The sequence below is a fragment of the Phaethon aethereus genome, assembly GCF_964289735.1.
Source record: "Phaethon aethereus genome assembly, chromosome: 14".
Lineage (NCBI taxonomy): Eukaryota > Metazoa > Chordata > Aves > Phaethontiformes > Phaethontidae > Phaethon > Phaethon aethereus.
The window spans coordinates 20,001,574-20,023,938 of NC_138590.1; the positions used below are offsets into that span (position 1 = coordinate 20,001,574).

Consider the following 22,365-nt stretch of genomic DNA (forward strand, 5'->3'; position numbering starts at 1 on the left):
TGCCCGGGGCGAGTGAGAGCCAGCTGCTCGGTGCCAGGACGGATCCGTGACTCCCAGCCGGGCACGGGACCTGGAGTCTCGGCTCCGAGCTGCCCTTCACGTCCTTTGTGAAAATCCATTTCTCTGCTCTGACCTGGCTGGGTAGCACGGGTTCGGACCGAAATATTCTTCATTAGGTAAAGGACTTTGTCCATTAGAGTGGAGCTTTTTTATCAGGGAACTGAGAAGAACGCTCAGGTAAATTGTGCCCTCGCCGTTCCCAGGGGGAGAAGCCAAGGCACGGGCAGAGGCGCTGGCACAGCGAGGCAGGGACAGTCCCCATCGCCTTGTCCAGCCGCTGCTTCCTTAGCCCAGGGCCCGCAGGGCATCGAGGTCGAAAAGCAAAGGTCTCGGTGCTGTTTCCCGGTGCCTGGGTGGGTCGGCGGATGGGCAGCGAGCGCCCGGGGCAGGGGCTGCCCTGTCTGAAAGGGGCTGCTGCTCGGCACGGATGGGAGTTCGTTTTAAACGGTTCCTAGGGAATGGTTTGCCCATGGCGTGGGATGCAGAGCCCTGTATCTGGGCTTCAGGATTTGGGAATTAAGGCCTGTTTGGGCTTAATTCCTGCAGTTTGCATGGTTTTCATGTTGGTGTCCTCACCTCTTGCTGGTTTTAGTTTGGAGCAAAAGTGAAATTCTTGGAGGAATTTTACTGCTCTTTCAGTCTGCAGCTCAAAGGACGTAGAGCGGCCCCAAAGCACTTGGGATAAATCCGGCTCTGGCGCAGGGCAGTGAAACGGGGAGCAGGATGTATCGGGTACCGTGTGCCCCTTGTCCCTTGGTCCTACCACGTTGCTGGTTTTCTAGAAAGGCTTTTATCAGACAACCTGGATCCGTTACCCCAAACTCTTCAGCTGGAAACAGGGAGGAAGAAGCACTTTATGGGCCCAAACTTCCCGAAGCTGCTGGGAATGACCTCACCCATACATTAAGCAGAGCCTGAGCCAGCTGGCAGAGCGCAGCGCGGGCAGGGCTCTGCCAGGAGGAGGAGGAGGCAGAAGAAGGCTCTGCCTGCTGCCTTCCCCCTCGGTGATCTCCTCTTTGGCGCAACACGCGTCCTCCTGATTGGGTCATGGCTTAAATCTCCCGAGAGGAGCGCGCCTGCCTTTGCTGGAGGTGTGTTTGCGCAGGAGGCAGGACTGACTGACTGACAGCCGAAGGCTTATTCCAACCCGTCTGCCATAAAACAGGCTTTGAAAGTTCAGCAAACGCCGAGCGGAGAGATGAAATTAGGAGAGCTTGCTTTTTTGGAGACGCAGTACTTCTATTAAGCAAGCGCGCTGTTTATGTCCCTGCTAATTGAAGTAAATTGCTTTCCGCAATCAAATTGGGAAGTTCCCCTTCCCATCATGATGCGAGCTGCGCGTTAGTACACGATTCCCAGTATTTCGTCTGCGTTTAGTGTTCTCCCTTTGATTAATTTTGTGTATTCAGTCGATTGCCGCGCGCCTGCGGCGGCGGTGTTTGACGGGCTCTGCCGCCCTTCAGAACAGAAGGCAGACAGGAGGGCTCGCTTCGTCTTGCGCTTCTCTTTCTTGTCCCCCAGCCTGCGTTCCCTGGTGCGTCGCTGAGGTAGAGCTGGCTTCGCTCAGCCATTAAACCCAAGCGGTGGCCGGTGCTCTGAGTGTGGGCTGCTGGATCCCTACGGGCTATGGGCTCAGCAGGAGGAGAAATATTTTTAATCTGCTCCAGCAGAAAATTACTATTCCAGATTAGAAATTAAGACCATCAAGTGGGCATGAGTCATTCTATTTGCTGTGGTCACAGTTTTTCCTCTCATCAATCTTACGGCCTGTTTTCACTGCCGCGCGCTGAATGGGAGAGTAAGACTGCTCGCCGTAGTGTAAGTGCCATCTCCCCAGCCCAGCAGCTCTCGTCTGCTGGTCGGGCAGCACACAGTTGCCAGTATCCCTTTTTTGTTTTAATTCTTTCTGTTCTGTAGCGTATCTCGATGTTGTCCCAAGTGTTTTGCAACAGCTGTGTTGAAAAACAAGGCCTTATCTACAAGCAGACGTAGCCCGTTTTAATTTAACTAGTGCAGAGCCCTATTTCAGATTAATACTGGTTTATTTTGGTGAAGTTTAAATCGATCTCGATTGGCATAAAACCTAAAGCAAAAAAGCACTCTTGAACTGAAAGAAGAAAACACACAAAAGACTTCACACCCACACAACTAAACCAGTTGCTTTCACTTCTTAAGATGAAGAGATGCGCCGAGGGATCAGTGTGGTTGCAGGGGTTTGCACTAGCAGCAAATAAACCAGCAATAACGTGTATTTAAAGCACCGTTCCGATGCTTTAAGCAGGGTGGCTCCGGCCGTGCCTGCGCCCCGGCAGGGCTGTGTGCCGGGAGAGCTCAGCCCGACGCGCCGCGGAGCCTGCCCGAGCCCTCGGCCGTGCTGGCGGCACCGCTGCCCGGCCCGCCATGGGGGAACACCTCGCCCCCGGGGCAGGAGCTGCGTCTCTTCACGGCATCGGTCGGACTAACAGCGCTGGGAAGGCTGAAGGGTGCGTGCGACAGCGTCCCCAGAACCGCAGGGGATGTGGGTATGGCTGCCTGCGGAGGGACCCGGCCGGGCGCCGATCCCGTAACCGGCCGGCAGTCACCGCCTGTCCCGCAAGCAGCTCTTCCCGGAGGATCTGCACCCTTCAGTGGGCAGGAGAATTTAGAAAGGGGCTTGGGGCCAGTTCTGCGGCAGTGCTGGCTTTGTGGTTCTCCTCCGGCGCTCGGCTCGGCACGGCGCTTTGCGGAGCCACGTGAGCTCTTGGTCCGTCTTACAAGCAGGTTGTGTGAATTGAGGAGATCGGGTTTGTCCTGCAGTTTCAAAGTCTAAAGCCAAATCCGTCCCTGGGACAATCCCACTGCAGGGGCCACTGATGCTGAATAGGCATGTTGCTGGTTTTTGCTTTTGCTCGTGGTAAGAGCAGATTTGGGTTGCTCACGGTGACTTGATTAGTGTCTCTCTGGCCAGTAGTCAGAGGACCAGTTGGATTCTGGACTGCAACAGCTCTGTACTGCGACGACATGATCAAAACATTAAGGATCCTGCTTCTTGGGGAAACGCAGGAATCCAAAACATCTGGTAAGTTTGTTTGTGCTTGTGTTGCCTTCCTCCGTGCCTTTGTTCATCCCCTCCAATTACTGCTTCTAAGTATAAACTTAAAACAGAGACTAGGCTGAGTTTGTGGGGAACATATGGACAAATGGAAAATAAACAGCATGAGGAATTCCTGGATAATGAGCTCTTGGATGATAAGATACCACCAAAAAAAAGAAAAAGACAGAGGTCTGAGCTTCAGCTCTGTCGTATCATGAGAAGACAATTTCAGTAATGATACCCAACACCACTTGGACGCTGGGCTGCAGCAGATCTCTCTTATGGTCTACTGGGGCTCCAGCCAGCTGAGGACACCGGTGGTTGTTGTCTGCGCTGGATCCGTGCTCGGAGGCTCGTTCCAGCCATGCAGGGCCCGCAGCTGGATTCAGGCCATGGCGATGGTCTTCAGCTGCAGCTGCGATGGCGGAGGAGCCGCATCTTCCCCGAGGCCGTCCCACCAGCGCCAGCCGGTGGCACTGGCTCCGCGCTGGCTTTCCACGAACAGCACGGGTTTCCCCTTTTGGCCTCTCTCGATACGTATGCAATTAATTACTCCAGCTGAACAACAGGAACCCGGTCCTTCCTCCTCAAGTTCAAGGTTCGCGTCTCTCTCTCTTCCTGACAGAAGAATAGATGTTTCCTTACACTTGAGGCAAGAGTCACCCTACTAGCTTTGCTATTTAATTGTGGTTAGGCGGCTGCTTGGATTATTTTTGGCTTGAGGGTTTCTGATCAGCAGCTACACTGACTGCAAGTGGAGGTGTTCATCCCTGCTCAGCTTAGGCACCCCGATCTGATCCTCAGCGCTTCCAAAACTCCCTTGACTTTCTCTAATGAGCATTAAAAACTCCTGGAGTAAACTGAAGGCTAGAGCTTCACATCTGAGCGTGTATCTTGTTTTTCAGCGCAGTGATTTGTACTGACAGATTTGTAAGTTAAAGGAAATGGCATTTTCCCATCCAAACACCCGTGGAGGAGGCTGTCCCTGCGGCTGGATGCCTGGCTGCCGGGCAGGGGACGGCCGGGACGCTGCCCGCGGGCAGCGGAGAGAGGAGTTGTCGGACGGTGGGGAAGGGGGTTGTACTGGGGGGCGAATGGGCAGAGAACATGCCTGGGGGTGTGAGGGATCAGAGCGGGTGGCACAGCAGGGAGAACGGGCAGACAAAAGGATGAGCCCCCTGAAAACCAAAGCAAAGCATAGAACCGTTTCCCAGGAGCCGGGGTAAGGCTCGAGGAGTTTCTGCCCCGGCAGCCGGTGCGGGGCTGTAGGACTGTGCTGGGTGCCGGAGGGGGGCTGGCTGTGGGTTTGGGGGGGATGTCTTTCAAGCTGCTTCTGTGATCCAAAATAGCCGCTGTTAAGAAATGCGGCACTACGCCGTTTCTTTCCAGAGGGCAAGAACGCAGTGTAAATGCCTCTACACTCTCTTCTCTCTGGCCAAAATGCTATTTAAGCATTAAATCGTGCTGACCAGAATGAGGTAGCAGGTTTTGGTCCAGCTCGAAAACAATTAGTTAAAAACCAAAGAAGCAAGCGCGTTGTTTGTTACCGGTTTATGCTTTTTTCCAAGGGAAATTGGGATTCTTTAATTGGCTCAGCTGGAGAAAAAACCCCAGATCAAACAGCGAGTGAGCTGGAACGACAAAGGAATGTCCTGGCATTTCTTTTTCCAAGTTTAGAAATGGAAGTCAGGGCAGCCTTGGGATTTGTGGAAATTCCTCTGTGCATTGTTAGGAGGTAGAGGAAGTGGTTTAAAGTTTAGCTACTGGTTTCTGCATTGCAAAGCGGGCGCCGGTTTCCCCTTACCCAACTCGGGTTGCCCCGGCTGGGCTGGCAAGGCTGCAGGCAGCTGCCTGCTGCTTTGCAGCAAGATGCCGTAAGCCTTTACCTCCTGACCAAGGGAACTGTGCAAACACCTGGGGGGGGTCTTGCGGGGAGCCCCGGCCGCCGAGCCCCCCGCCCCGCGCCGGGGACTCTGTGATGGCAGGCGGCCTAGGAAAATAAGTGGAAACATTTTTCCATTCCTGCTGGTGTTTCTTTCTTGCAGCTGCTTGGCACGATCAGAGTCAGAAAAGGTTGTTTTCGGTCCGCTATCAGCTTCGCGAAGAACTTTTCCCATTTCTATATGGAGCAGTTCATGTAGGTATAGGTCACACACTTAAATTTTTACTGCCTGTTTCCTAAAGCCCTCAGGGTTGTTAGATAACGAAAAAGCCCACAAGACCCCCAGGTGGATCATAAATACGTTGGGGGGGCAGGGAAGAGAAGAGAGATCCTGGTTTAAAGCACACATGCTGTTTGTTTTCCCTGTTACAGTATAGATGATTTGTTGGTGTTTTTTGGTAGTTTTGTTGTTTTTTTTTTTTTAATTTTCAGTGTTCTTTGGACAGCATGCCCGCGTGGCGGGAGGGTAGAGGCTTGTTCTCCGCCAGGCTGGAGTTGAGCGAGACAGGACGTGAAATAGGATTCGGGATCCCCGGGGGGGATGTCCCCCCGCCGGGCAGGAATCGAGAGCCCCATCGGCTCCTGCCAAGAAAAACCTCTCCAGAACCTCCTCTCCACTCCGCTGAGGCCGGATGATTTTCACTGCACCGCGGCCCCGCTCTCCCCCACGGGACGGGCGTTATTTTCCCGTGAGGGCCGTCCCCGGCGCGGGACGAGGGTGGCTCCTGCCCCCGGGGCCGCGTGGCCGCTCTGGTGTCGGGAGGGCTTTATACCTGTTGCCCCTCGCTGCTGCCGTGAGTGGGGTGACGCCCTGGGGTGCAGCTCTCGGATCTGCTGGGGCTGAAATTGCGGCGCCCGGCGGCTGCCCCGCGTGCCGGCCGGCACCACGTTACCCTTCCCCGCACGCAGACGCCGCGTCCTGCGTCGGGGCTGAAGGTGTTTCCCACCGAACCCCCGCACAGGCTCTCGGGGAGGCTCTCCCAGACCCGGCTGTGCCGCGACGCGCGACGGCCGCTCCGTCCCCGCGTGCTCCCCAGAGCATCTCCCGCCCCGGGACCTGCCCCAGCTCGTGGCCGGCGGCCGCGTGAAGCAGAAGTGGCCCGAGAGCACGAGCCCCCCGGCCAAATAAGGGCCCTGGGTGCAGCAGAGCTCTTGACGGATGAGAAAGTGTGATTTTTTTTCTTTTCCTTTTTTTTTAAAATAAAATAGATCTCTTGTGCCCCTGGGCTCTGCTGCAGGGCGGCAGCGTTGCAGCCACCTGAGCCTTCTGCTTCCAGATCAAAGCCCCCGGCGCAGAGGTGCCCCGAGAGCAGCTCTGCCCACTGCGATACCCTTCCTCGTTGTCACCTCCGTACCAGTGCACGATTGGGACTGGGCGTTTTTATGTATACGTTTTTTCCATACACGGTTGATTTTTTTTCAGTTCTGATCTTTTAATGCAGTTTCTCCCTACAGTCAGTGAAGCACTTTGGAAGCTAATATGAAACAGTATTACATTTTTGTGTGTTTTGGGCTATTTGTCTAGGCTTTTATTAGGCTTGTCATGCAAGTCATCACGCAAAAATGTAAAAGACAAAATTGTGTGTGTGTGTGTTCGTACTGGGGACCAAACCCAAGACCCATCAATACATGATGCAGGGAATTGTTCTTTGTTTTTCAGGGAAATTAGGTCCCGGTATGAGGAAGCCCTCAGGGTGATGAGTGGTACCTATTGTTTTATTCATGCTCTCTGTCAGCCCTGCCTTTCCCAGTGGCCGCCACATGCTCTGCGTTACGGAGGTACTGAAAGTGGGATGTGCCTGATGCTGCGTGTGAGAGAGGCTTTGAGACACCAGCAGAGCCCAGGGGACCCGCACCAGGTTTTTTTTCCGCTGGGTTATGTATAAATCTGGGACTCAGGGGCCCTGGCTTTGGTTGCAGGCTGGCCCAGGGACTGGGCAAGCGGCACAAGCTCGGCACCTTGGGTGAGGGTCTCCAGCAATGCTGCCCTCGTGTCTGCGTCGCGTGGGCGATGCCATCCTCTCGCTTGCCAAGGAAGCAGGAGATGCGTTTTTTGGGTGGGTGATTTTCCCAGCGCTTTTGCTGCGGGACTAATGCGTGATCAGCTTTGTAGGAAATAGGGGAAAAAGCAAATAAAAACTAGAAGAGGCTTGTTTTGTGTGTGAACAGTGCGTCAGCTCCCCTGCCTCTGGCTGAGAGGCAAAAAAAAGGAATTATTATGTTCCTACAGCTTAAAAGTAGGTGGTGGCGGCAGGAGCCGCCGGCGGGGCTGGTGCTCGGTGCCGGGCGGGAGAACCCCTGCCCCAGCGCCGCGGCCGGTACAAGACCCCAGGAATTGCAACTTGTGTGGATACTGAAAAAAATTACGTTATTTTGGTTTCATTTTAAATATCTCTTTGATATTCCTTCAGGGAATGGAGAGGTTTCTGTGACATTTCCCAGTAACTGGCAGTTTGTCTGCAGCTGAGCCTTTGGACGTGTGTCTGTAGCTGCGGCACCGCTCGCCTGGTTCGGGCACCAGGCTGGGTGCTGAGGCTCTTTCTGCAGTAAGTCGTACCTGCCCAGGAGCTCTCGAGCCGTGGTGCAGATTTTTACAGCGTGCACACGAGTGAAAGAGACTTTCTTGACACAAAGGGTACAACTTTCTGAATGGTTCGGTCTGAATGAAAAATTCGGCTCCAGGCTCCCGTCTCACGGAGGCACGGTCCTCGCGTTGGGTACGGCGGGTTCGGTGCCCACGAGATGCTCTGCTCCTTCTGCAGCCATTTGCGGTGGTACAAAATAGCTGGAAAAATCCTGTTTTGGTTCCGCTCCGTATCTCGCACTATTAGTATTGAAATCGTTTTTTGTCGGTGCTTTTAGCCTCGTCGGCAGCGGGGTCCCTGCCTCCCCCCTCAGCCGCCGTCCCGGGCACGGGGCTCCCCCGGCAGGGAGGCGAGGGAGATGTTATTGGTGATGAAAGGGGCTGCTGAAGCATGTCCTCCAGTTAGTGCAAACATAAAATTATAACACTTATGGTTGACATTTCAGGGTTTTTAACTCCCTTGTTTCTTCCAAAGTATGTAATTTTGGGGGTAGCCTTTTTGTTGCAGCATAATCATTATTATAATAATTTTATTTCCAGTGCTTGTGGTGTGGAAACCAAGAAATCCAGAGGGAGCAGGAAAACTGTTTTGTGAACTGGCAGAAGGAATCCTGTGAACTGAACAGAAATTTCAGTGGAGGTGTGCTGCTGAGAGCTCCTGACCCGCGGGACCTGCTCCAGGCTGAGGACGCAGCACAGCTCCTGCTCCTGCCTGTCCTTCCATTAAAGCTCTAGAAACTGCATAACTGGCCAGTGGCCAGCAGTGTTTCCCCAGGAAAAAGGCAAGGAGGGAATTTTGGCAGTGAAAGCACAAGATTTAGTCTCCCTTGAGCTTTCGGCAGTGCTTGACACCGTCACGTCAAGGTGCTGCGTTGGGTTACGTACGGCTCTCCCAAAGGCTGGGTGTTGCGTTCTGCTCGCAAATGCTATTTTAGAGCATCTTACAATCGTAGACTAGAATCACAGAATCATGAAGGTTGGAAAAGACCTTTAAGATCATCAAGTCCAACCGTCTACCCTACACCACCGTGCCCACTAGACCGTGTGCTGAAGTGCCACGTCTGCATGTGTTTTGAACACTGTTTGAATCCTTACTTGTATTTTTATCTCTACCCACAAAGTTGGTACTGAAAGTCCCTAAATGTGCAGACGTGTTTAGCCAGTGTTTTACTTGCAGCTTGGATGAGCTTTTCAAGGCTGGCCCTGTTTTGAATGAGTCTGGGTGGCTTCTCCTGAAGCCATCTGAGCTCCTCTGTTGTGTGAGGCTTTCACATAAAAATCCAAAAAAGCTTGCCGTTCCTGGTTCTAGTTTGTGTATTCCAGTTTTAGCCAGGAAGCATGGGCTGAGTGTCCTTCCCTCGGGTTAAGGGAAGCATTTGCACAGGCTCTGCCTGACCCAGGGATCTTTGCTCCTGGGAGTTACCGGGCGCTTGAGCAGCGTCCGTCCTGCCGGAGGGGAGGGACTGCGCGCCCCTGCACACCCACCCGCAGCCTCGGGGGGAAACCTGGGCTCCGAAGCCGGAGCCCGGCTCGGCTGATGGTGCTGGCGCGTGGAGGCATGATGCAGCAGTTGGCATCCCGACGCGCCGGCATGGTGGGGCAGCCGGGGTGGAGCGGGACGGGCATGCTGGGAGAAGTTAAAAATGCTAAGATTACCAAAGACGTGTTTAAGGAAGAAAATCCTCATGTGCTCAAGGGAGAAAGGAAGGAGGATGGGGAGAAGTTGTTTGTTAATAATAAAGAATGAGCTTTTACAAAGACCTCGTGTCCAAAGCTCTTTAACTTTTCCTGGCATTTCCCATCCATTCCATTGTTAAGCCCTCCGCCGTTGGAAAACAGCGCCGGGCCAAGGCGCTCGGTGATCTCATCGCGAAGGCTTCTGCAGTCGCCTCTGTTTACGCGCCTCGCAGCATTCGCTCCTCACATTTAGTTTCCTACTTTGAAGAAAGAAAAAAAAAAAAGAAAAAAAAAAAAAATCTTTCATTTGTGCAGCAGCTTCCCCCCGCCCCAGCGCTGGGGCTGTGAGGAAAATAGCACCTCGGTGGTTTTCAGGGAGAGGATGGACCACAGCGGATTCCCACAATTTATAAGAGGAGACAGGAAGGCCTTAGTGACTCATAAACACTAACAGATTCTGTGTATGAGTTTCTCTTTGTTGTTTGTTATCCTTAATTTCATGGTTTTCCTTCTTTTGAGCATGTTTGTGTATTTTAGACGATGCCATCGTTTTGTCAGGACACTTTGTGTGTGGTTCCCACACAGGAGCAACGTTGTCTGCCTGACGGCTGTGCTCAGAAAAATAAGAAAAGCAGCCAGTGGAAACCCTTGAGGGCTCCGTTCGGTGCCACATCCTGACATGGGGATCATGGGACAGTGAGAAGGAGCGGGAGGGATGTTTCCCTGGCGTGTGTCAGCCGTTGCTTTGCACCAAGGAGGTCGGGACCTCGCGAACGGGAGCAGCTCAGGGGCCTGCGCTCAAAGCTCCCCGGCTGAACAACCCTAAATCCATCACTCCCTGGTCATTCCCATGGTGCTGGGAGGGTCAGGGCGCGGTGGCCAGCGCGACCCAGGCATTTAACCATCCCTCTCGGATGGCTGTGCCCTACGACGGCTCGCGGCGCTGCGCCGTGGGCTCTCAGTCCCGGTTTCTCGGGAAGCACCTGAAGGTTGGGCGCGTCTCTGTGCGCTGCCAAAGGCTGGAGGGGGAGGTGGTTATCCCGGCAAAGGTGGCAGATTTTCCTAATTTATTTAAAAACAGTTATTTGTCAGTGGGATGGGTTGAATTTCCCTTGAGCAAGGAGGTCCTCGTTGCTTTGTATGGACGTCTGCGGTGTCGGGCGCATCCTGCCTTATGCAGGGCTTTCCTTTTCCCCTTGCCCTCCCACCAAAATCTCCCCCTTTTCGGCTGTTGCGCTGTGCATGCATTGGTACCCGCTTCGTCTCAGGGCTGGAGATGGTTTAATCCCGCTGGGAAGCCAGCGCGTTACAAGGCACGCAGAAGCCCCTTTTCAGCGAGGCTTTTCATCGATGTGAGATACCGTTTAATTAAGCGCGATAGCTGCCAGCCGTTGGGGTGGCTGAGCTGCAGTGGTCAAGCCCCCCGCGTGTTAGGAGCAGCCGCGTCCCTGCGTCCGCAGCGGTCTGAGGGACCTTTTCGCGCTCTCCTCTGGATTTGGGGACGATAACGGCACAGCTGTTTAAATATGCTCGAAATTTCAGAAACACACAAGTAAGCACTAAACTTTCCCAAGGTGGCCGAGTAATCTTGTTTGCTTTAGCATTTTAGTCCCCCAATTACCCAAGTGAAGGATATTGCCTCTTTAAACAGAGTTCAAAAAGCCCAAGAATTTTTTATAAATAGCTCACATCCTCTTGATAACAACCAGGCTGCTATTTATTGCCCACTTCCCCTCAGACAGACAGGTCGGAGTATTTAAAATTGCACTTCCCATGAAATCCAGAGGAACTTGGTTTTTCAGGTTCCTACAATTGTTCGTCATTCTGGGTTTCCTTTGCAGTTCACAGCGTTCAGCCAGGCTAACCCTGGGATCGTTACGGTGTACTGCTGCCTCGCTGGAGTCCTAACCCGCATTTTCCACTGGCTTCCTTGGCACCGGCAGAAGAGCCCATCGCTTCCCAGCCCCGTGGGGTCTTTCCAATGCCTTTTTTTTTTTTTTTTTTTTTTTAATCTCCGGACCTCAGCGAGCGCTCTCTGGCCTTATTCTACACCCCCACCTCCTATTCCCTCCGAAAGCGTGTGGCCAAAACTCTCTCTCCTGGCTGAGAGCGGGTGGGCACCGCTTCCCGACGCTCCCCCGGCTCCGGCGAGGAGCGGGTGCCGTGAGCGGCAGGGACCTCTCCGGGGCACGGCGGCTGCGGAGGTGCCGTTGTTTTTGTCAGAGTTTTAGGCAGACCTGTGCCAGTGAGCTGGGATTTGCCCGGTCCCTAATTCACAGTAACTGAACCCCACTCGGCTGGGCACGAGCCCTTTGCCGCGCTACAGTCGCTCTGAAATAACGGCTGGGGGTCTCTTAGCCCTCGATACAGACACCTGTGTGAAGGAAAAAATAAATTTGGGAGTTGTCTTCATAAGGATTATTTACAGGAATATCAGGAGAGCTGGTTCACGCCAGCCGTGAAGCCACCCGCAATAGTGCGGCAGCGTGATGGGGCTGCTGCGGAGGGAAGGGGCAGCCGGTGAAAACAGAACCGTAACTCCTCGTCCTCGGACACGAGAGGTGACAACAATTTGATTTTGGTGGGGCCCTAGGCACTTTAGACCACAGAGCCCCGTTTAGACCCCTCTAGGATCTAAAGTGGAGAATCTGTGCTAATAGCTCACCCTCCTCATGAAACGCAATTAAATATTCTATCAACAGCAACGGATTTTTTAGTCATACATTCATGCTTTAGCATCCGTTTGGACAAGACGGCTCCACTGAAGAGGCAACATGAACCGCTTCCTTCCTAGCTCAGGGCAGCACATTTCTTAGTGGAGGATTTTCCTGCTCCGTGCACGGTTGGACGCTCCGGTGCAGTAATTGGAGCGAAGGGACGTGGTGCAGAACGTCCCAGTTTCATGCTCCGAGAATATCATGTCTCTGATTAGGAAAACCCAGTTACATGACTGCATCGCATAATCACAAACATACCCGGCGCCGAGCAGAACTTGGTTTTATGATTTATTCATAAGAATTTCTTCATGCATAAATTTCTATGTATTCCCCTCTTGTGAAGGGAGAAAAATGTCAATGAAAGCTGCGGTGCTACGGGGCAAACGGGCAGCGCGCATGTCCGTCTTCCCTCTATTTAGGTACGCAGAAAAGTAAGTTTATGTTGAGAAATTCCCGGGCTTTTGTGCTTGGGAGCACAAACCTCATTTGGGTTTGCAGCGCCCAGCCGGGCTGGGAAGGGAGATGCTGGGGAGACGCCCGCCCTGCCCGCGCCCCTCGCCAGCGCCGGCGCGGGTTGGTGGGGCAGTTGTCTGGCAGAAGCGGACGGAAACCTTAGAGACCTGAACTCCTGGCTGTTTGGTTCAGAAGCTTTGCGCTATCATCTCCTTTGCTGTTTTCTGGGTTTGAGAGGCGGCGGGGGCTGCTGGGCGGGGGTGTGCTCTGCGCCCTGAGCCCTCACGCAGCCCGAGCTGCTGCTGGGTGACTGCTGAGCCCGCCTGCAATAGGTGCAGCTCTCTTGACGCCAGGGAGACCCATAGGATTGTGGTTTGGTTTTTTAATTAAAAAAAAAAAATCTTATGAAGAGTATCTCCTCCAGTCCTGCCTTCGACTGCTGTTTCTCAGCTTGCGGGCAGTTTTCTTGCCTGCCGTAACAACCCCTGAGCAAGCAGCAGAAGCCTCGCGGTGCCCGGGCTGGGTGCCCAGGGCTGCTTTTCCCGGGGCCACCATGAGCTCTGGTGGCCCAAGCACAACCAGCAGCTTCTGTGAACCCTCTTCACCCCTCTTCTGCCTCAAAACCCAGCACCCCGCGTCCGACTCGGGCCCCTGGGGTCTGCTCAGGGTGCGGGTGGCTCCGTGCCCCGAAGCCCCGAAGCCGGTCGAGGCTGAGCCCCGAGCTAGCGTGGGGTGCAAGAGGAGGGGTGCGACCCGCGTCTCGCTGCCGAAAGGCTTTGCTTTGACCTTTGCGGACATCTCGTCGTTTCCCTGAAAGGGAGCACCCGCGGTGCGTGGGAGCGCAGGTGCCCTCTGAGGGGTCCTGGTCGTTCTCGGCTCTTTGAGGAGATCCCTGAAGTTTTACGGCGCTCGGCGGGGGTCAGGGCAGGCAGCCTGGTGATTCACTGTCTCACACAGGAGGTTATTATCATTAGGAAGTAAAACAAAATGTGAAGGCAATTGATCTTTATCCCGGCCATTTGTCTGCCGCTGACTTCACCCGGTCAAACTTCATCCGTGGGTGACACGTGCTGCCCTGTGGATCCCCTGCGAGGAGCCAGCTCCTCGTCCGGCTGGGGCTCTGCCTCCCGGCACGGCTGCTGTCGTACCCGTTCACATGCCGCTGGCGTCTAATCCCCATGGGAGAAATTATTTATTACTGGGAAAGATGCGCCGTGAGGGGTGGTACCTGCGTGGGAGCAGCACAGCCCTCCCGTGCCGCAGCCAGGCTCCTGCTTGCCACGTTCGCACCAGCATCACACCTGGAAATTCAAGAAAGGAAAGAAAAGCTCCTGTATCAGCAGCATGATCATGGATGTGGATCTGCTGACTTTTAATAACTTTTTTTTTTTTTGGTAAAGGCAGACCAGACCTTGAATGCCTTATCTAGTTTCCATGTAAACAGAGCAGCGGTGCTCACTAAGGGGAACGGCACCAAATAATCCCGCTCTGGCTCCGCGCGCGTGTGAGCGCGCGTCTGTGCTCCTGCTGGCGTGCGTACACACGGTGGGAAAACATTTGTATCATTGCAAAGAATTCAAAAAAACCCCTTTACTGGAGAAGCTTGGGCAGGTTGGCGTTACGGCCCCCGGTGAGCCGCACGTGGGGGACGAGTTCTGCCTTGGTCCTGAGAGCAAGCGGTGCTGCACGCGTGGCCTGGGAGGGCCGGATCCTGCTGGGTCCGCTGTGGCAGGGTGCTGAGCAAGCCCCGCAGCGCCGGAGCCCCGGCTTCCGAATCGGGCATCCGGTGCCCGCTGCCGTTACTGCCCGTTCCTGGATCGCGTCGTGTCTATTGTTCCCCTCGCTCTGGCAGAGGCGTCTCACCATGGAAGAATGCGTCGTGCTCCCCGGCCAAAAAACCAACCACCTCAGCGCTGCCAGGGAATAAAAGCCCCATCTTCAGGGCTTGCTTTAGTTTTTGGCGTGAAGCCGTATCAGCGCGGCGTTTGTCTTCGAGCATGGATGCAACTTTTGCCCAACGTTGCTTGTTTGCTCGCCCCATCCCCTCCTCCCGCTGCTGGCAGCGCTGACAAATCTCACGTCCCATCAAGGGCGTTTTTTTAAACCCCTGGAAAAGTCTCAACATGTTTACTAAGTACATATTTTAGCAAAATATTTTTAAAGGAAATTTCAAAATTAATTTAATTTCTATAAGTTTCAGCCCCTTCATTCAGAATTAACGCATTGCTTAACGGGTGTTTTGGATTGCTTTGGTTCACTAGAAATTCCCTTTCTGGTCTGACCTCCAAGAACTGTGGTTGCTCTTTGGACCTGATAGTGAACTGGAAACTCTTGTTATACTTTCAGCTCTGTATCTCTCTTTGCCACCTTAGAGCCTGTGCTTGTGGTGTTGGAATTGGTTTTCTTCAATGGTCAATTATTGAAAATGGTTTAAAAAACTATTTTTAAAAAGGTGATCATTCTGATTGATTGAAAAAATATTACTTTAACACCTAGTAGTCAAATCAAACAAGAGTGCTCTGGTCAGCTTCCAGCAGAGAGACGTGAACGCCGAGTTGATATTTTTAAAGCTTTATGTGCAAGACATCAGTCAGTGTTGCCAAACTCTGATTTAAATTTATACATCCTGGCTCGGTCCGTTTGTTTAAAAAAACCCCACTACCAGCATAACAAATTCAGCATCTTTTCCTTATTGCAAATTTTTTGGCATCGGATGTCATGGTCTGTACAGTGTAGTTATTGTCTCTTTATCTGATCCAGCGACTAACTCAACATTATCAGTTCAATATTATTTCAGGCCAGGTGAAGCACTGGGGTTACCTTTGCAGATGACACAAAACATGACACGTCTTTTAATGAGTCAGAGCTCCATAGTGCGTGCAAATAAATACCAGGAATGGTAAAAAATAACCTGGCTAACTTATTTTTAGCAGTCTCACGTGACGCTGGTGACACACGAGGCAGGGTGGTGTGTGCCGGTGATGGGAGCGTGGATGCTGTGAACGCAGCCGGGGCCCCGGCCGTGCCCGGTGCCGGTGCCGGCGGCGCAGCCCCGGCTGGGTAGGTCACGCCGTAGGAGCAGCTCCGACTTTTTCTCTCTAAAAATAAATAACTGGAAAGGCAGCAATGCCCTGCTCTTTGGCGAGGCGGCTGTAGGCGAGCGGCCGCTCGCGTCGGCACGTGAGCGACTCGGTGTTGTCCTTGGCGCGCTGTGCGCTCGGTGCCGGCCGCTGCGTCCCGCCGGTGAAGGGGGCCGGGGCCGCGTCCTGCCCCGCGTTGCCGTCCCTCGGGAGGAGGCTGGGTCTCGGCTGTAGCTGCGCTCGTACCGGTGTCCATGTGGGAGGTGTTTTCTGGTGGCTTGGGGAAACGAGGGGGGGGTCGGTGCCCTCCCGCTCCCTAACCGCGGGTGCCCGGGGTGGCAGGCGCAGGGCGGCGATGGGGCGGATGCGCCGCTGCGGGGTGCGGAGCCCCGCGCGGGCAGCCGAAACGTGTGCGGACACAATAAAGCCCGGAGCTACCCTCCCGTCCCAGAGACTCGTAAATCATGAAAATGACGCCTGCCTGAAGCCACGCACTGATCGTTTTATTAACGCTTGGACGAGCGCAAGAGGAGGCCGGGAGGGGAGAGCCCTCCTGGCCCTTCCCTCTGAGCTCGCCCCTGCCCCGCGCGGTCCGTCCGCGCTCGCCCCGTCGGTGGCCGCGGCGTTCGAGCAGACCCCGTCTCTAACGGCTTGGCGTACAAGAAGCGCAGGCTCCGCGCCTGGAGACGAGACGCGCGGCAGCGGGGGCCGGGTCTGAAATGTCGAGGGAGGCTCTGAGGGATGTCAGCAAAGTCCTCTGCGTGGCGGGTACCACTGACTTGGGGGTTATTTTTTTCATGTCCAGCCAAATTTTCGTACTGCAAGTTAAGCGCTCGCCCCGCGGCAGCGGCAGCCTGACCTCAGTGCGGGTCTCCCTGGCGTATTTTCGAGGCGGAGGGAAGAAGAGCATTGCTCCTACGAGCACAGAGGAGGGTGTTCCCCTCACGGGGTGCAGGTGAATCGCGGGATATTTAGCGATGTGCACCCTGATGAGCCAAGCCGGGCAGAACAACCCCGGCACCGCCCCGGGTTCCTCGGCTGGGATAAAATGGGGCTGGAGAGCGTCCCGGCGAGGGGCCGTGTGCTTTTGGGGCTCCCGGCGGCAGAGGGGCTGCCCTCGCCGCGGCTCTGGCTGTCGGTGCGGGAGGTCCCGGCTGTGCCGGGGGCTCAGGGGTGCCCCTTCCCCGGGAAGCTCTGCCCTGGCCACGGCTTTCCCGCGTGGAGCCGGCGGATGAGGTGGCAGCCGCACGGCGCAGACCCCAACCATCAACGGTGCCTGTCGGGGTCTGCGACCCCCGTTCGGGTGAGGGGTGTCTGTACGGTGCGCCGGGGTCCCCGGGGCCTGGATTACGAGTTGTCCCGCCCGGGCTCTCCACTCCCTCAATTGCTCCTGGTAGTATCAAATGACTAATTTTGGGCTACTCTTTGCTGGAATTTTTAGAATAATTGCTATAAACATTCCTTGGGATTTTTTTTTAAGAACCACAACAGCCATTTACATATTTAACAATATATATTTTTATATATATATATATAATTTCTAGATCAGTACATTCATCAGTACTTGTTTTTCTTCACAAACAGAAGAACTCTTACAATAGTAGACTTTCTAAAATAAATACTATTAAAATAGAGCTTCAAAATAAATATTCTATACAAAGAAAACCTTCTGTGGTAACCTTTCAGGGTGTATATGTGGTGGGTTGGTAACGGGAGAAGGGGGAAACCTTTATCAGCGCGTCCGAGCGTGGGAGGGGAGGGGGAACACGCAGTGCTGCGAAAGGGCGAGGGCTCGTCCGGGTGGGAAAGCCAGTCCCTGGGGAGCATCGGTGTGAATTTAGTAGCTACTGCCTGTGCCCGGCGGGCACCGGGACAGGGCTGCGGTGGCGGTTTATTTGCCTGTTGAACCCACTCTGCAGAGGGTGAGCCCCAGCCAGCGACGCGCGTGGCGTTGCCAGCGCGCCGTGAAGTCACCCCTCGCTCTCTGGGCCTTTGCTTCTGTGCGTGGGCAGAGGACAAAACCCGGCAACGAACCTGCTACAGCAATTAGCAGTTCAGGGCAGCGAAGCCTGAGCGCGCCGCCGTCCTCCTCCTCCTCCTCCGGAGCCGCTCTGTCCCTGCGGAACCTGCCCTCACCGCCCCTCTTGCCTTCGCCGTCCCACCCCACCAGGCTGATGCGGCCGGAGAGCGAACGTCGCGCCCGAGGCTTGTGCTAATGAGCGGCTGTTGGTCAGGCCGCGGGGGCGGACGCGACCTGCAGCGAGGATGGCCAGAGCCGCCGCCTCCGCGCCCTCGCCGGGGCTGAGGTCGCGCCGCGCCTGTGGTACGTCTCGGGGTGGCAGGAGACCCAAGTACCTTAAAAGGGGACGGGGAAGGGAGGTGTTGGGATGGGGGAAGAGAGGGGGATAAAGACATTACTGACCAGAGACGTAGCCCCCGCCAGCCCTGCGGCACCCCGCTGCCGGCAGAGCCGCGCTTCGGCCGGCCCCGAGCCCTTCCCGGCGCTCTGCCGAGAGCGCAGCGACTCCCTCGCCGTGCCTTGGGCCAGGAGCCGATGGAGCAGAGTCCGGCCGCTGCGCCGCGAGGCCAAGGGGCAGAGGGAGGGATGCTCTGCTACGCTTACCACCGCTCTAACACATCCACCAACGCTTTACACTCTTCCAGCATGGGACCGGCTTACAGCATAGCAGGATTTATATATTAAAAGAAACCAACAGAGAAGTACTTTACAACTATGTACAATGAAAGGAAATCCATACGGGACTGCTGGGTGTATATACATGAGTGTAGATTGGCACAGTGGCGACCACTCCAGCGTTGCATTTGCTTGCAAGGACCATGCATCTAAACCACGGGCTTTGCTATTGCATCTCTTTTCCTTTTGCCTTTTCCCCTCTCATTTGTGCAAGAGAAGATACACAGCTCTGGATTCCCAGCTGCTTCCTTCTTTCTGGTGTCCCCATACGGTCAACACGAGGATAAACTATAGGAATTGGAATCTGGTGACAGACGTGGTATCCCTTTTCCTATGATTTATCATATACAAGCTAGCAAATGTTATAAATATAGAAAGGTTTTTTTGTTTGTTTTTTTTTTTAAATTCTCCATTCAATAAATATCTGGAATTAAGCTTCACTAAACCCCAAGTCATCCAGGTGAAATGAATTCTTAAAGCAAAGGACACCAGAACTCCCGTCACTATGCTCCTGCCAACCCCTGCATAGCAACTGTATTGCAACCAAGCAAATGGGGTTCCTGGAAATGCTACATGAGCTCTGCCTATTGCTTATCTAATTAGAGATGACATTTCACTGTCACTGCTGTGCATTTACTGAGGAAATTTCCTCTAATTAGAAAAAAAAGAAAAAAAAAGAGCGAGACTAGGTCAGTTTTCTGCATGCAACAAGTACCTACCTACTTATTAGAGTGTTGCATGTTTGGACAAAGATTTTTATTTAGCACCTTGTCATTGTCAAGAGAAAGGGGTTACTGCATCTTAAGGGAATGCAGAACCGGCCCCAGAATGAGCGCATGGACAAAGCCCATGATACTCACTTACCGAAAACCATGGGCAAATTTCTTAAATATGCTGTCTTCCCTCCCCTGGCTTTCCCTAGTGTTTGTTAACACTAAAATAACCATTAAAAGCATTCTCTACGTTTAGAAAGACACACTTTTGTACGGATGAGGCAAAAGTCAAACAGCAGCAATAGAGATGGGGGAATGGGCTGCACTTCAAGCAAATGCCATTCATCCCCAAGGCAAAAAAAAATTAAAAATCTTAATATTTAATGAGCAAAGAAGAGCTTGTTCCGGGAGAGGGGGGTACTGGATTGATATCCCTATAAAAATACACTTACGTGTATCGTACGCTTAGGTTTTTGTGATGTCTTAACAGAGCTTAAGAGGTTTAGAGAAACAAACACTGGACGTCTTAACTTCGTGGCGTGAGTTAAGGTCCCCTTTGCTCCAGCACCGGGGGAGCAAGCACGCGCGTTGGGAAGCGGGGTTTGGCCAACATCCTTCTGGAGCAGGTTTGTGCTGTTGATGCAAAATTAATATTCCATTGAAGGAGACCTGATGCTACAGATCAGCTTACAGGCAGAACAACACGATGTTTATACAACCTCCCGAAGACATCCTGCCGCTATTTCCCCCGGGGAGGGAGGAACCCTGCTACCATCTTGCTTTTAAAAAGAGGGTCTGAATCAATGTGGCCAGGTGGGTTCAGCGAAAGCAATGTGCCTAAATGTTAAGAGACCCTTCAACAAATGAACTGTATCTTCACTTCTGGCCCAAAATCTCTGAGGGACACAGAAAGCTTTTGAGAAACCGTGTGTGCAACTGGCCCTTCTAACGGTGTGCGGGTGGGGAAGGAGGGAGTGAACCCGTCACCTTCAACAGGCTGCTGGTAGCAAATCAGAGTTTGGAACGAAAGCGAAAACAAGAAGCCCACCCTGAATATGACAAATCCAACGCAGCTTTCTGCAGCCGGGAGTGGGTATTGCTTGTGCGGCCGTGCCTGCCAAGCCCGCAGTTAATGGTTCTTGTGGTGTGCAGGCATGGTGAGCAGCCGTCCGTCCGTCCGTCCGTCTGAACCAGGAGTTTTTAAGCAGCTGTACTTCATGATATACATACAGGTTTTCAGCCTTCACTCTACATTATTAAGATTCCTCCTTTGGCCCCATCTATTTAAATTCTGACCAGCTCCAAAACCCTGAATAACCCAAAGTGCTTCAGTTTGTGGAAATAGTCGCTTCTGCTTTCTCCGAAGGCAAAAGGCTAATGGTATCCTCAGAACACAGGTTACTAAAAAGAGCCAACGCCGCCCCGCTCCGTGGAGCACCCCCATGCCCCCCGTCCTCCCGAACTATCAAAAGGGCTTTTCTGGCCTGCTTGCTTTGCCCTCCGGCAGCGCCTTGCAAATGACACTGTTTGTGTTTCTGCATCTGCATCCGGGCCGGCTCACTTGGTCGTAGCATCGCTGGGACAGCTTGACGCAGCCGGTGGCTGGCAGGTAGCAGAGCAAGCACGGGAGCACCAGGGACAGGGCGCTCATGAAGGACCAGCGGGCACAGCAGTTTGAGTGGGAGCAGGAGCAGGGGTGGTCGGCACACGTTCCCTCATCATCCTCGTTGGTGCAGTGGTAGAAGACGCCCTTGACGAGACACATGCAGGTGGAGTAGTTGACCAGGTTCTGCGCCGAGCAGAGGCACTCCTGGTTGCACACCCAGCAGGAAGGCAGAGTCCGGGGCAACGCGCACTCCTTACACTTGCATTTCCCGCAGGCTTCGCACAGTAGAAAGTGCTTGTCCAGTTCCTGAGACGCAGGTCCCTTCAGGTCCAGGGGTTTGCAGTTAATCACCTTGGGCTGAATGCGAACCGCTCTGGGGGAGGACTGCTCCGCCACGGGTGCCGGGGCCATGTGGTCCAAGAGCCTTTGGTCTGAAGATGTGCTGCTGCTGCTGCTGATGGAGCTGGGGCGCCCGCTGAAGGAAATCCAGGGGTGGGTGACATCCTGCTCACACCGCTGCAGGTGCTGGTTGGTCAAGACCAGTTCATGGGGGCCTCGGGGACGCTTCTGGGCTGCCAGCTGGGAAGCGGTGGGGTTGTCGGTGTAATCGTTCTCTATGTGAATTGTCTTCATCTGGTCGATCGGCAGGATGGTGAGCGGATGCTGCAGCCGCCCATAGGGGATCCGACTGTCCAGCAAGGGCTGGACCATCACAGAGTTGGGAACGACGGTGATGTTGTGGGGAATCCGGGGCTCCATTGATAAACCAGTCTGATTAACGGTGAAAAATCTGCTCTTAAGGATCCTGGGGGAAGGAAAGGAGAAAGAAAAGGGGTGGGGGAGAGAAAGAGCGCATCGTTACTCAACCACCCTGCAACCCCAGCCCAAACAGGGCTCTCTCTGCTGAGGCTGGTTATTATGCAGAAGGCCTTACAAGGTGGACTTGTGTCCAAGGGAGTCGGAGCACGGTATAAAGCACGTCGCTCTTCCTCTGCTACTGTTTTCCTCTCCCTAACCTTGGCCACAGATAGCTCCTCTGGTCCTGGGAGGACTTCCGTTACTGCAGGCTCCTGACGTGCCCATTCACCATTTTTACTGAGGAAAAGCACATCGTAGGGTTACCGGTGCATAGTCACGTGTATTTTTGTCAGCAAACTGCCTGAAATGACTTATCTCGGGTTTGGGGATTTTTGCCCCAATTGACCTTGATGCCTAAAAAACCTGATGGAAAGCTGCGGCTCGCAGGAGCGCTGGCCTGGTGCAAGGACGCTGCGGAGCGTGGGGCTGAGCACTTGTCCTTGCTAACCCAGACTCTGCCTGCGGGAGGGTGGCTTGGCTTCGGCGAGGAAGCGTCCCGTCTCCGTCGGGAGCCGCTGGTTTCAAAGGCGGCTTTCAGCCCTCCCGCGGGAGGGGGACGATCTTGCTCGGCAGCTCGTCTGGTTGCAAACCAGCGCGCGAGCGGCCGGGTCCGGCTCACGGGGAGAGCACGCACGCGGGTCAGACCTGACACGTCACCTCGCGCGGGTGATTAGGCGCTGTTCGTCAAAACACTAAGCGGACTAATACTCAGTTTAAGTGCTGTTTACTAGCTGAAGTAGCTAAGCCGTCTGTTGCCGCAGTTTCTGATTTCATTGAAAGAGTGCAATTTATCCTGGAGTGGGTCCAAAGATTCAGCAGCGGCGTAGGACAAGAAACCACAGGAAGTAACTAAACTTAAATCAAAGAACGGAAACGACTTGGTTCAAATTTAGAAAGTGCACATTGT

At 54.0% G+C, this 22,365-nt stretch overlaps 1 protein-coding gene across 1 annotated transcript; it reads right to left on the reverse strand.

Moving 5' to 3' along the window:
* Positions 1–20,332: 20,332 nt before the first annotated feature.
* SPRY4 (sprouty RTK signaling antagonist 4) lies at positions 20,333–21,359 on the reverse strand (the record flags this gene model as incomplete). Its single annotated transcript, XM_082006416.1, has 1 exon — positions 20,333–21,359. One exon carries the CDS (start codon positions 21,357–21,359, stop codon positions 20,460–20,462), a length of 900 nt encoding a protein of 299 aa, XP_081862542.1. The 3' UTR covers positions 20,333–20,459.
* Between the last annotated feature and the right edge of the window lie 1,006 nt (positions 21,360–22,365).